At 41.5% G+C, this 14,367-nt stretch overlaps 2 protein-coding genes across 2 annotated transcripts; one reads left to right on the top strand and one right to left on the bottom strand.

Moving 5' to 3' along the window:
• Positions 1-2,432: 2,432 nt before the first annotated feature.
• LOC147602661 (chaperone protein ClpB1-like) lies at positions 2,433-5,053 on the bottom strand (the record flags this gene model as incomplete). Its single annotated transcript, XM_086797677.1, has 6 exons — positions 2,433-3,044; positions 3,166-3,363; positions 3,482-3,761; positions 3,989-4,332; positions 4,432-4,713; positions 4,823-5,053. Coding segments are annotated over 6 exons (1,626 nt in total), but the record flags the coding sequence as incomplete, so codon positions are not given.
• Positions 5,054-8,662: 3,609 nt separating this feature from the next.
• On the top strand, positions 8,663-9,758 carry LOC147602660 (chaperone protein ClpB1-like). Its single transcript, XM_086797741.1, has 3 exons — positions 8,663-9,215; positions 9,317-9,462; positions 9,600-9,758. Exons 1-3 carry the CDS (start codon positions 9,080-9,082, stop codon positions 9,753-9,755), a joined length of 438 nt encoding a protein of 145 aa, XP_086653867.1. The 5' UTR covers positions 8,663-9,079; the 3' UTR covers positions 9,756-9,758.
• Positions 9,759-14,367: the final 4,609 nt, after the last annotated feature.

Raw genomic sequence — 14,367 nt, 5'->3', positions numbered from 1 at the left:
AGAGGCCCCCTCTCATTTTCCACTATTCCTTTTGCACCTAGCCAATTATTGCCAATTTTTTCCAACATTCTCCCTGCCTTCCAGCATAAAGAGAATGTAGGGGAGAGGAAGAGCTTGAGTTCCTTGCAAGTAAACACACACACACACACACACACACACAAGAGATTAAGCAAGACACAAGAGAGAGATGGATGACTTAACTTTCTTCTATCTTCTTCTATTCTCTATAACAAGTAACATAAAGAGATAATAGTATATACTATATGGAAAAGTACTCTCCTACGACGGTAACTTACAAAGGTCGATCCATAGTGTGAACCTGTCTACATAAGCTGTGACGTTATAACAATGCCATAACTCTAGTACTCTAAAGTGGCTATGACACAGATACTGAGCTTACAACTTGTGTAATGCTAGCGGTGATATACATTTAGGCTATAAGAAATGAGCCTAAACTAGCTGGGCACTATACAAATGAGTATTGTATATAAGATATTTTGACCGATGAGAAAATACACAATGCCATTCTCACAATTGAGTTTGAGTCTTCTTGCTCATGTGATTGAAGTTGTATACATTTTTCTTCTTCTTTGTTGTATACATGCTTATGTATTTCTCTTCTCCCTCTCTCCTTCTCTTGTCTACTCTCTCATGCTTTCACTCACCATGGCATCGAAGTGGAGGTTGAGCTTTCCATAGCTCTCTCTCTCTTTGCTCCCCACCTATTTTCAAAGCTCCTTTGTAGTGACAGCAAAGGAGGCAAGGTTGAGGACCCTAACTGTCCACAAGAGAGAGTTACTCTACCAAGAGTGGCTTGAGGTGCAAACTGGTATAACTCTTGCATTCTCCTATCCTAATAGCCATCGGCCTGCTCAACCCTCTGCAAAACGGACGTGCTGTCGGCACCTCAGACGGCCAAGATCGTCTTGTAATGGACGGCCAAGATCTCATCAACAGAGGCGGCCGAGATCGTTTCCTTTTGGACGATCAAGATCAATCTCTGTAATTGTGGCCGAGTTCTGTTTTTCTTCCGACTGTGAAAAAAACAGTACGGCCAAGCTCTCAAAAGTTTCAGCAGTACAGTTCGACCTTAGATTAACGGCTGAATCTCTGCAAATGGAGCTCCTCCACGTTTTTCTGTCCAAACTGGTATAGTCAAATAAGAATTTCTCTTAATTCAGTGATCAAATTCAAGTACCTGCTGATGCTGCTCGTCTCAATATTAAAAGAAGCAAAGGCGCCTCACGCTGACCAAATAGTGACTCATCCTCCATCTTGAGGCGCACACTCAACCATCTCTTCTTGCTGGGAAGGAATTAAAGGGTTTTTCCTGCTGATCTGCTACACTATGCTGCAAGTGAAAATCCTTTTAGTTATGAAGATAGTCAAACTTCCCATCCTTCTCTCCCTTAAGAATAGGACAGGAATATGATGTCAAGATCCACAGCAGTTCCAAGGAATTCGGTAAAGTCCTATTGATCCCAGATGAATTGTAATCATGCACATGTAATGCTAGCTTAGTTAGGCATGCATGGCTGTACCGCAGTCACCAAAAATGAGAAACGGGAACGGAAACATTTGAGGAATCGAAACAGGGAAACAAGTTTTCTAGAGATGAAAATAGTTGTTTCCTTTGAATACACCACTTGGGAAACAAGAAACGGCCATGGAAACAAACGAGGTCTTGAAACGGCCGTTTCTTGTGACTATGGTGTAGGGTGTGACGGGTGATGCACACATTTTTCCAAGTTAAGCCTACGGGAACAAAAACGCTTGAGGAACCGTAATAGGGAAACAAGTTTCTAGGGGTGAAAACAATTGTTTCTTGTGACTACACCACTTGGGAAACAAGAAATGGCCATGGAAATGAACGAGGTCCTGAAACAGAGAAACACGTTTCTAGGGGCTGAAACGGCCGTTTCATGTGACTAGTGTAGGGATTGATGGGTGATGCACACTTTTCACTCACCAAGAGTGATGATTGATGCCACTTAGTCCTCAAGCTCTTGTGCATGAGCTGGCACACAAATGCATCTCTGCGTATGTTATGTCTACAACCGTGCTTATGATTGTCAAAAGTATGGAATTTTTGTGAAATCTACCGAGGCAACCTATACTCGAGTTGATTAAACATAAATGCCATGCATGACTAGAGAGAGAGACTCTCAGAGACAAAGAGAGCTTGTAGTCTTTAAGGCGGTGGTTATGTACAACATATTAATGATATTAAATCAGCATACCAATGATATAAAACTCTCTCTATTTTAGTCTTTCTGCCCTTTTTTTTTAAAGGGAAAATTTTCAGCCTAGCCCCCTTCTTTAGAAAGTTAATTTAATTAATTTACATGTATAACTTTTTATTTTGGCAACCCTCCTCAAAAGTGTAGGGGGGATAGGGATAGTGTATTGCATGAGTTGAATACATCCAGATATAGAAGCTGCACAAGCGTCTGAGAATCTCATTGATGTGCATGCGATGTCAATGTTTACTAAGGATACCTCCCTGCTATAGGGAGGCTGACTCTTGTTGGGGCAGAAAAAGAGAGACATATATACATATACCACAGTATCATAGTCACAACATTGGAATCAAAATAAGTTTTTTTTAAATCCAAAAACCACTACAATATCGCTCTCCAAAAAAAAAAAAAAAAGCACTTGGGCCAATCGACTCCAAATTTCCACAGCAAGTTGGAGTGTATTCATCACACTGTCCTCTTATTTCCATCTTCCATCCAAGTTAGACAGCAAAATCAATCCTGCATATCATCGTCACTATCCATCTCTTCGATCCTCAACTTTTTTGTAGAATGTGGCCCCAATCTGCCATCTGGGATTTCTATTAGGACATCAGATTTCTGACCAGTCATACCATCAACAAGTCCACCTGTTTTATCCACTCGGTAGCTAAGCTCTTTCCTGCCAGGTTGCACATCTATGTAAACTGTGGAATTTTCATCTATTTCATCATTGATCAGCATCCGTGAGAGCTGTGTCACCACCCTGTGCTCCAACCATCGACGAAGAGGCCTTGCACCATATACCTGCTCAATGAACCATGGCATCTTGTGCGTAAGTTCTTCGTTCAGATTGTGTAATTTTAGACATGCATGGCATTTGGAGTACCCTTGAACCGAGAAAGATAACATAAAAAGTAAAGCTCACCGGATCATAAGCTTCAGAAAGAACTAGATCCAATGCCGAATCAGTTACAGCCAATGCAACTCCTCTGTCTGCAAGACGAAGAGCAACATCTCTCATCTGCAAACGTGCAACCTTGCACAGTTGTTCAAGAGAAAGAGGTTCGAAAACAACAATTTCATCCAGTCTGTTTAACAACTCCGGTCTGAAATGTCTGCGAACCTGCAAGATTAAGGATTGACAGTAGTCAAATTCCAACTTTCCGGGTTTAAAGGGGCAAAACCACCAGTATGACAGTAGTCAAATTCCAACTTTCAGGGTATAAGGGGCAAAACCACACCTCAAGCATCACTTTCTCCTTTGCCACCATCATGCTTTGTTGTCCATGCATCCCGGCAAGTAGATGCTCAGCACCAAGATTTGATGTCAGGATTACCACTGTATCAGAGAAGCTTACAGTGCGGCCTTGCCCATCAGTTAAGCGCCCATCATCTAGCATCTGCAGCAAGGTATTGAATACTGCAGGATGTGCCTTTTCTACTTCATCAAACAACACCACACTATATGGCCTACGCCTCACAGCTTCAGTCAATTGTCCACCTTCTTCATGGCCAACGTAACTGTAACAGTTATTAACAGCGAAATCAACATCAGATACCCACTATTGTACCAAAAGTAATATGTTTATTCTATCTAACCCCTGGACATTTACTACTTGAGGTGTTAAGACAACATACAAAGCTAGTACCTTTGACAACCTGAACTGTATGATGATATCAACTAAATCTCTACTTGTTATACAAAGGAGGTTAACACAAAAGAGTTTAAGAATGACAACTGAACATACCCTGGTGGAGCTCCAATAAGTCTTGCTACTGAATGCTGCTCCATATATTCAGACATGTCAATCCTCACAAGCTGGTTCTCATTGTCAAATAGTTGTTCCGCAAGAGCCTTGGCTAGCTCGGTTTTCCCAACTCCGGTAGGTCCTAAGAACAAGAAGGAACCAGCTACAGGCTGCTGAGGCCGCCCTAACCCTGCTCTCGATCTGAGCACAGCTTCAGAAACTGCCTGTACTGCTTCATCTTGGCCCACCACACGCTGGTGCAGCCGGTCAGCCAGACCGATCAAACGCTGTTTCTCATTTTGTCCAAGGCGAGTAACAGGAATACCTGTCCACCTGCTTACTACCTGCAGATACAAGTTGAGAAGAGTTTAGCAATGACATCAAAACATTTAACCTGAAGAGAAGTTGTGAGCCACTGACCGAGTATGGCAGAGAAATCCTACCTCAGCTATTTGATCAGGTCCCACAGTCTCGGTGAGCATATTATTTTCATCCATACCAGCCTCCATTTTCTGAATGGTCCCTTCAATGTCTTGAAGAGCACCATACCGAAGGTCTGCAACTCTTGCGAGGTCCATTCTCCTCTCAGCTTCTTGCAGCGTGAACAACAATTCTTCTCTCTTCTTTTTGAGACGCCTTATCTCATCAACTCTCTCTTTCTCCTTCTGGTGTTTCATTTTCAATGGTTGCAGCTTGTCTCTCAAATCATCAAGTTCAGATCGAACCTACATTTACACCACCAAAAAGTCATCATTTGCAACTGAGCGAAACCAAAAAAAATTTGATTGTCAAGCAGACTATTAGACAGAAAATATTGAACCGCGCATAGCTTACTTCAAGCAGTCTTGCTTTACTAGCTTTATCCTTCTCCTTCTCTAGAGCATGTAATTCTACTTCCAGTTGGATCCTTTTGCGTTCCAAAGTATCTATTTCCTCTGGTTGACTATCAAGTTGTACGCGCACATTTGCACATGCTTCATCGACAAGATCTATGGCTTTATCTGGAAGGTGACGCCCTGTAAAATTACAGGCAATGGAGTATGATGACTTGCAGTTACAATAATACAAGGCACAAAATTTTCACAAACAATCATTACGACTAAAACACATTCATCTCATGTACATTTAACTTTAAAAAGCTTAGTTCTTCAAACCCCAGTGTTTCACTTGGGGCAATTATTAGCCGAGAGCTCGAAGATAAGCAGAAGGGTGCCCATGACCAGGAGTATGAGCGCAACGAATTACTCAAGTCCTTTGGCTACATAGGTGGCCAGAGAGTCGTTGTCTTGTTTGACAGCGGTAGCATGGAGGATGTGGTCACGAAACAGGCCGCTAGGCGTGCTCGTTTCGAGCTGACTTCGATGGACAAATAGGTTGAGGGTTTTAGCACAGGCATGACAACGAGCGTCAAGTATAAAGCTCTAGGTGCTAAGTTAGTGATTCAGGGCATAGAGTTTGAACGTGATTTTATGGTTGCCCCTCTTGCAGGAGCAGACATAATTTTGGGTATTCAGTGGTTTCACAAGTTTCTTCCTGATGTCAAGTGCATGTTCCAGATCAATCGGAATGTGTCAAACGCCCCAGTGACCATTCAGTGTGAGCTAGGAATTCCGAACTTTTCGCTCATAAGCCACTTGTTGTAGGCTAAGCGAGCAATGAGGAAAGGCGCAGAGTTTGCGATGATTTACATCTAGACAACCCACCAGACGGTGGCCAGTGCTTCCGAGAAGTACTCGGTTCTCCATGAAAAGTTCCGGAAGATTTTTCTTTTGGACAGTCTCCCTCCCCAGCTCCCCCCCGTCCAGACCAGAGGACCAGGAGATTGACCTCCTCCCAGGCTCAGAACCCCCGAGCAAGTTTCCGTATGGCCTTTCTAAGGCAATGGAATCGGATTTGGACCGCCAACTCCAAGAATTGTTGCAATCTGGCTTCATCCGCCCCAGCGTGTCACCATTTGCAACACCGATCTTATTTGTCAAGAAGAAAGATGGGTCTTCCCGTTTATGTGTGTGGATTATCGTGCACTCAACAAGCTAACTATCAAGAGCAGATTCCCGATGCCTCGAATTGACTATATTCTCGAGAGGCTAAATGGAGCAAAGGTGTTCTCGAAACTGGATTTAAAGAGTGCATACCACCAGGTGCGGATTGTGGAGGGGGACATCCCCAAGACAGCCTTCCATAGGGAACGGGCCCACTATGAATTTGTGGTCATGCCATTTGGCTTGACGAATGGCCCAGCTACATTTAACCGCATGATGATGCGTGTTTTCCGGGACTTGATTAGAAAGTGTGTGTTCATATTTTTGGATTACATACTGGTATTTTCAGCTACGGTTGAGCAGCATGACATTGATGTGGAGAAAGTCCTTAAGTTGCTGGAAAGCAACGAGCTCTACGTCAATGAAAAGAAGTTGGAATTTTATCTGTTCCAGGTGCATTACCTAGGATATATAATTAATGCTGAAGGCATTTGACTTGATCCGGCTAAAGTGGCCAAGATTGTCAACTGGGAAGTACCTCAGACAGCCTATGACATTAGAACCTTTGTGGGTATATGCCAGTCATACTTCACCCACATCGACAAGTTTTCTGATCTCTCGGCAGATCTCATCGATCTACTGAAGGGAGTGAAGACGAGAAGGCAAAAGATTCGAATGACTCCACGAGCATTGAAGGCATTCCAGAACCTCAAGGTGGTTTGTCAGAAGCGCCTTGTTTAGCACTTGCCTCGTGGGACGACCCATTTCAGGTGATCACCGATGCGAGTAACATCGTAATTGGAGGTGTATTGCAATAGAATGGTCATCCAGTAGCTTACATGTCTTGTAAGTTGCTGCCCGCCGAGAAGAACTACTCAGTCTATGATCGTGAACTCCTAGCAGTTATACAGGCCTTGAAACATTGGAAACATTTTCTGTATGGCTGTGACTTCGAGGTTCGCACTGACCATCAGGCATTACACTAGATTCAGACAATGCCAAGTGCACAATGGAGTGATCGACAACACCGCTGGAGTCAGATATTCCAGCAATTCAGTGGTATGATTGAGTACCTTCCAGGAAAGGCCAATCCAGTGGCCGACGCTTTGAGCAAGAAGGGACAAGTGTCTACAATTCAAACCACTAGACTTGATCTTGTTTGTACAGGATTGGATGACATAAAGCACACGTACGCGGATTTCAAGGAATTTGGTACACAGTGGGAACAAGCATTGGTGGATGCCACAGGACCATGCCACTTTCTGATACGCGATGGTTGGCTTTTCTACAAAGGCCAACTGTGTGTCATGAATGCGTTCAGGGCAGCTCTTCTCCACGATGCCCATAACGCCATTACAAGTGGTCATAGGGACATGAATTCGACTCTCGAGAAATTGGAACGGCAATACTATTGGCCAAAGATGAGGCGTGACTTTGAGGTTTGCACTGGCCAAAGATACTATGTTGAATTTTTCCAGTGCATTCCACCCACAGACAGACGGCCAAACAGAGATATACAACCAATTGGCCTTTGATGTGCTGAAGTGTTATGTCCACGATCAGCAAGGTAAGTGGGAATCATATTTGCCTTTGATTCAAGCTGTTTTGGATGATTCTTTTTCTTCACCTATTGGCAGGACTCCATATGAGGCAGCATTTGGAAGACCTTTCCAGTCATTGTTGTCCAAGACCTTTCTTCAGTACCTAAAGCGAACAGGGTGGCGGAGTCTTACCAGGAGATTTTAGAGTCAGTAAAAGACAGATTGGCTAAAGCGCAAGAGGCCTACACTCGAATAAAGACCAAAGGGATATGAAGTTTTCGGAAGGGGATTGGGTTTATCTTCGGATTATGAAGCAAAGATTGAAACATGTGGGCAAACGATGCCCAAAGTTGTCTTTCAGGAGCTTCGGACGTTTTCCCATCAGGAAAAAGATTAATGAGGTGTCTATGCAGTTAAAGCTACCTCCGAGTTGGACTATGCACAATGTATTTCACGTCAGTTGGTTAAAGCCATCCAATCCCTTTAGGGGTCAAAGACGAAGCGAAACCAGACATTGTTGATGAAGCAGAAGTTATGGTTCCAGAACAAATCCTTCTTAACCATTTCAAGCATGGCTCAGGCCGAAGACTATGACAGTTCCTCATGAAGTTTTAGGACCGAGGAACCCATGAAGCGGTATGGCTCGACAAAGAGTTTTTCGAAGACTATGCGGTGTTATTGACGGATAATTTGGAGGCTATGCAGCTTCCGTCTGGGCAATGCGCACTCTTTTGGGGAGTGACTCTGCATCCAGCGCCTTCATGCGCTTGCTCTTGGCTCTTTGCTTGCTCCATACAGTGTCCTATAACTGTAGACGATGCATATTAGCTTCAGGCGGGGCAGCATCTCTAAGATCATTGCATGCTACATGCATGCTTCCCAAAATAGTTCGTGTTATATGTTGATGGTTGAAGTCTGCTATCTTTTGTCTATCAAGCAACTCAGCGTTGCCTCCGCTTCGAAGTCGACGCTGTGCATTTTCTCATATCTGCTCTAATAGATCTTGCATGAGTATCTCAGACTCATTGATCTTTTTGACGACGTCATCTGCACATTATGACACTGTGATGTGACTGCTTCAATGCGAATTGCTCGTAGAACGATTTTACGCTCTGTGCCGAGGTACTCTTTCACATGTGCATTCACTCACGAATGTGTCCAATAATCTTGTGTTTTTACTGAATGCTTGTTCTGGCAACTGCGACATACATCCCGCATGTGTACTGCACATGAGTTCTTACAATGCCACATCTGTAGATTTTTCTCTTCGCCATCCATCCCCCACACTTACAATGCGACATCTGTAGGACTTTCTGTTTGCCATCAATACCTTACATCTGTGTTTGCCCTTGCTATGCCATATCCAGCCATTTCTGCCTTGGCACGTCTTCTGACATAAAAACATTTAGCTGATTTTGTCTTTTTGCTCTACATTACTGTCTATGTAGACCTTATGTTAAAATATTGATAGCAAGTCACCAGATAGTGTAGAAATCAGGTCTCACAGAACATCTAAACTGCCATTGTTTTGCAGTAATCTGTCTGATGTACGAGTAGTAGCCTTGGACATGGGTGCCTTGATTGCTGGTGCAAAGTACCGTGGTGAGTTTGAAGAACGACTGAAGGCTGTCCTCAAAGAGGTAGAGGAGGCAGAAGGGAAAGTGATCCTCTTTATTGATGAAATCCATCTCGTGCTTGGAGCAGGTAAAGACCATGGTGGAATGTCTGCCATTTGCTTAATATAGTTCATTTATTGCGTGGATTGTTTTTTTCGGGATCATTAACACATGTTGCTGTTACTCCAGGACGCACAGAAGGATCTATGGATGCAGCAAACTTGTTCAAACCAATGCTTGCTAGAGGACAGTTACGATGTATTGGAGCGACGACCCTAGAAGAGTACCGCAAATATGTGGAGAAGGATGCAGCTTTTGAAAGACGTTTTCAACAGGTATGTACTGGAGAGTTCTTGCTGAAGATGCAATGAACTATTCATGTATGTTATTTGAAATCTCACATTGGTTTTTTGGGTTGTATGTGATTGCAAATAGGAAATGAGTTTTGTAATACTGTTACTCCTTGTTTCAGGTCTTTGTAGCAGAGCCTAGTGTGCCTGATACCATTAGCATCCTCCGAGGATTGAAAGAAAAATACGAGGGACATCATGGTGTCCGTATAATGGGTAGAGCCCTGGTTGTTGCTGCACAGCTATCAAATCGGTACATAACTGGTAATGCCTTTTAAACCCACAAGCACGACGTCGCTGTAACGTCCAGCGAGGCAGATGCGAGTGGGACAGGTGCCATTAATCGTACAATCTACAATTCTATGTGCACACACCTCATTAGCGTCCCACACGAGACTCTACTCGAAGGGCGAACAATAGGCTCTGGTGTTTTTAGCATAGTAAAAGAGTATACAGTTAGAGGTATATCATTTTTGCCAGAGCACATTACTTTTGCGGAAAGCACTACAAAGGAGAAGGCAGCGCCAAGTTTGAGAGCTTCCAGGCAGAGCAGGGCATGCAGGTTCTACACCCATCAATTGTCAGGTGTATTGCCTTCACAAAAGAATCTCCTTGGATCACTATTTTCCCATACTATAATGGCAGCTCGCTTGGTGATACTCTTCTGAAGGTCCAGGGGAAAGCATGTTGGTCGTCTTTGTAAATCTAGCAAATATCACTAAACACAACAAAAACAGAATATTAAACAACATTATTGAAATCAACATCAAGCAATACATCATCAAACGTGAGAGAATAGCAACAAGTGTATCATTACTTATCAATGATCAAACAAAAACGGAATATCAAATAATATTAGTGAAATCAATATCATCCAATACATCATCAAACGTGAGACAACCGCAACAAGTGTATCATTACTTATCAATGATCAAACAAAAACGGAATATCAAACAATATTACTGAACTCAACATCATGCAATACATTATCGAACGTGAGACAACCGCAACAAGTGCATCATTACTTATTATTACTTATCAAGTGTATACATGTTGCACTCCTCATCTACACACCTACCGTGACACAGAGAGAGAGAGAGAGAGTTGTGAAGTGTATCATGAGAGAGAGAGAGAGAGAGAGAGAGAGAGAGAGAGAGAGGGGAGGAAGAGAGAGGTGTGACAGATAGAGATATAGGGGACATTAGATGGCATTTTTAATAGTTTTGTTAGTTCCTAAAGAGAGAAAAATAATGTTTTGTATTCCTAAAGCACTCCTCATCTACACACCTATTGTGACAGAGAGAGCGAGAGAGAGAGAGAGAGAGAGAGAGAGAGAGAGAGAGAGGGGAGGAAGAGAGAGGTGTGACAGATAGAGAGCAATAGCATAGGAGAGTAGAGAAGAAGAGCACTCTATTGAATTATCATAAGAGTATGAGTGGTGAGACTACAAAATGACCCTTATCTTGGCCCCCCCAGCCTTCGCACCTTGGGGGACCATACCTAAAACATAGGTCCATGGCTATCCACAGCCATCTAGGGTTGTGCAAATACTTAATTTAAGAATACAATCTCCATAATTAATCCCGTAGCACGCCTTTCATAGACAAGTGGTGATCGCACACATAAAACATACAATGACACTGGAGAGGTGTCCAATGAGGGTTAACATGGCCCCCTTCCTGATACATATTCTTTTCTCAAAATATCTCAATGAAGATTGGTCGAGAATATTGCTAGATGCATGAAATGTTGGAGGTCCTAGAAGGTCTACAAGGCAACATGCTACCACGCATTTAAGCATAATGCAAACACCAACAATCAAGCAGTGAAAAAATATATTTACGACTAGTCAAATTTTTTGGTTACGACTAGTCAAATTTATTTACGACTAATCAAATTTATTTACGACTAGTCAAATTTATTTACGACTAATCAAATTTATTTACGACTAGTCAAATTTTTTGGTTAAGACAAGGGTAATATTAAGTTTGTTCCAGATTCAATCCAAACTAAGATTGAGCAAAACGCATACCTCGGGTTATGACCTTAGTCTCAACACACTACCACTTTGGTGAAACCATCCTAGCTATTCTCTAGCCTCATAAATGAAACTGCTAGGTGATCATTATAAGGGTTTATTTTTATTCTAAAAATATAAAAGTAGGGCACCACCCTATAGAGACCCAAGCAATGGTCCAAAGACCTCATACAAAAGTATCTAAGAACCGAGACCTCATATAAGAGTATCTAAGAACCGCTAGGTGTTTGTTATGTTTTTTAAAGCCCTTTATTGATAGGTTTTTAGCCACAAGACCCCGTCCCATGGAGATCAAGGCTACAGTCCCAAGGCTCCATCACTAAGAGCCAAAAGTCCTACCTAGATCGCACACGGTCATGGTTATCTTCTTGTGGGGTTTTTTTGTTGTTTTTGTTTTTGTTTTTATTTTTATTTTAAAGAAACTACCCTTTCACTTTCACAATTCACCTAGGAGGCTCTATTCTAACTAAAGAGGGCATACTAAGGAAGGTGGAGTACTTAGCATAATCCTTTGGCATACTCTACGATCAATCTCAGGGAAGATTGAACTAGGACCAAAGCCTAAATGGTTATCCAAGTAATAACTAGAAAATTGATAGACCAGATACCTAACAATGCAAACAAGAAATTAAAAAAAAAATACTAAATGGAGAATCATAAAAAAGGTCAAAACAAATAGCAAAAGGTGAGGATGGGTTAGAATACACTTAGGCAAGAGGAAAATCCTATCCATATTGAGGATGCACGTCCACTACATGTAAATTTGGATTTGGTCTACATGACACCACCTCAATAACTTGTAAATCGTACTCATCTAGTAAGCTCATCATTAGATAACCATAGTTCATAAGCATGCTCTACTTCTTCATTCACTAGGTTGATTTCTCCCCTCACTAGGGTGTGCCCCATATATATATATATATATAGATATAGATATATAGATATATAGATATATATATATATATATATATATATATATATATATAGATATATATATATCTATATTATCTATATATATATATATCTATATATATAAATAAATAAATATATATATAGATATATTATCTATATAGATATATAGATATAGATATATATATATATATATATATATAGACATCTATATATATATAGATATATCTATATATAGATATCGATATATATATATATATATATATATATACATATATGTATATACATCCTCTAGTCTACTAGGTAATGGTGTGCGTGCATCCTCATTTGTGATATGGCATAGGTACTATAGGTAAGTTAGCTAAGTAGCTATTGTGAGCTAAGTTGTCTAAGAAATCACCCACTATACCCAAGAAGGGACAAGGAAGTGGAAACATATATGCCATAATTGATGGTGTAAGTCGATAAGTTCTTACCCTCCTCCACTACTCTACAAGCTGTTCCTGTGGAGTTCTATCTTGTTGGGGTCCTCCCACTGGGGAACGTACACTATCGTGATTTTTTCGTTGTGGTGTCTCTCGTAATGGACTATGATAGTCCTGTCCTATAGCACCCAAAATAAGTTCTACATTGCCAACATAAGTAGGATGTTGCGTACAACATGTGATGGCTATAGATAAGGCATGGTGCAAGGGGGGATGTAACTATAGGTAAAACCAATCCACAAAGGTGGCTCCACAACATCTCTCCCCTAGTGGTGCATAAAAATAGCATGAGTGGGTCTGAAAAGGAGGAATACTTAGCTGCCCTTGATAATACCATTCCTAGCAATCTGGGTCCAGGATAGGGTCACTTGTGTCGGTCCATGAAAGTCTATGCTCATGGCATGAAGTCACAACAAAGTCGTACTTCATTCTTCTATTTGATATGTGCTCCTTCTCATCATCATCCTTTTTTTTAAAATTTTTATTTTAAAATTTGTATGGTTAGTCGGATTTTTAGTATGTGTATATTTGCTATATTGCTAAACACTATTGGTTCAAGCTATATTGTCATGGATTAGATTTTTTCCAACAAGCTCCCTCTTGATATGGACATGAACTTTGTTAGGGAGAAAAACATGGACAGTAAAAGTAATCATATTAGCATAATTAAGTCTCCCCTTCCTGCTTTCTATCATGCCTTGAACTCATAGAGGGTATTGTAGGTTTTTTGGAAACCACCATCCCTTCCAACTTTGCTCCATCAATGTTTGCTGGTTAGAAGCGTTCTTTGTTCCTTGTTATGGTAAGTCAACTTCTAGCTTTAATGGTGGGAAAGGGCTCTTAGAAGACTGCATGGAGCTTATGGGTTCACCCTTATAGATGGGTAATGGAGTTAACACTTGCATAGTGGTTCGCTCTAGGGAGACGAATCGGGTTGGGGCTTGGATAGCCAACAATGTTTGTAACCTTTAGTGATGTAGATGCTTCACCATCAATAACCATGTCTTGTGTGATAGGGTTTCTCTTTGGGATCTAGAATTTTTTAAGCATTGGTGGTGAAGGTTATTTTATAAAATAGCTTTTCCTTTCTTGGAGTTTAAGCTATTTAATCCTTTATCCATCATTGATGAGGAGGTTTGGGAATTTTAAGTGGCGAGCAGTGAGATACTTTTATGTTTTGGTATCCAAATACAATGGTTACCCTCATAGTAGCCTTGAGATTTTAGTAAGTGTTTAGGGATTCATTTTGGGGTAGCTTGTAACTTGGAAGTCTTGCATTGATTATTTTGTTGAGGTCCTCCTTTCTTGGTTGGTTGAGTGTGAGGTGCATGCGCATGGGTTGGTTCCCACCCGGACTTTGATGCTCAAATAATCGGACTCAGTGGTTCCGTTGTGAGCGAGTCGGCTCAAAATGGACTAGGTGTCTAAGATGGTAGACAAGTGCACACATATTGTTTG

The sequence above is a fragment of the Cibotium barometz genome, chromosome 66 (assembly GCF_041138505.1).
Source record: "Cibotium barometz isolate CiBa-2024 chromosome 66, ASM4113850v1, whole genome shotgun sequence".
NCBI lineage: Eukaryota > Viridiplantae > Streptophyta > Polypodiopsida > Cyatheales > Cibotiaceae > Cibotium > Cibotium barometz.
This window is presented reverse-complemented; position numbering and strand designations above follow the sequence as displayed.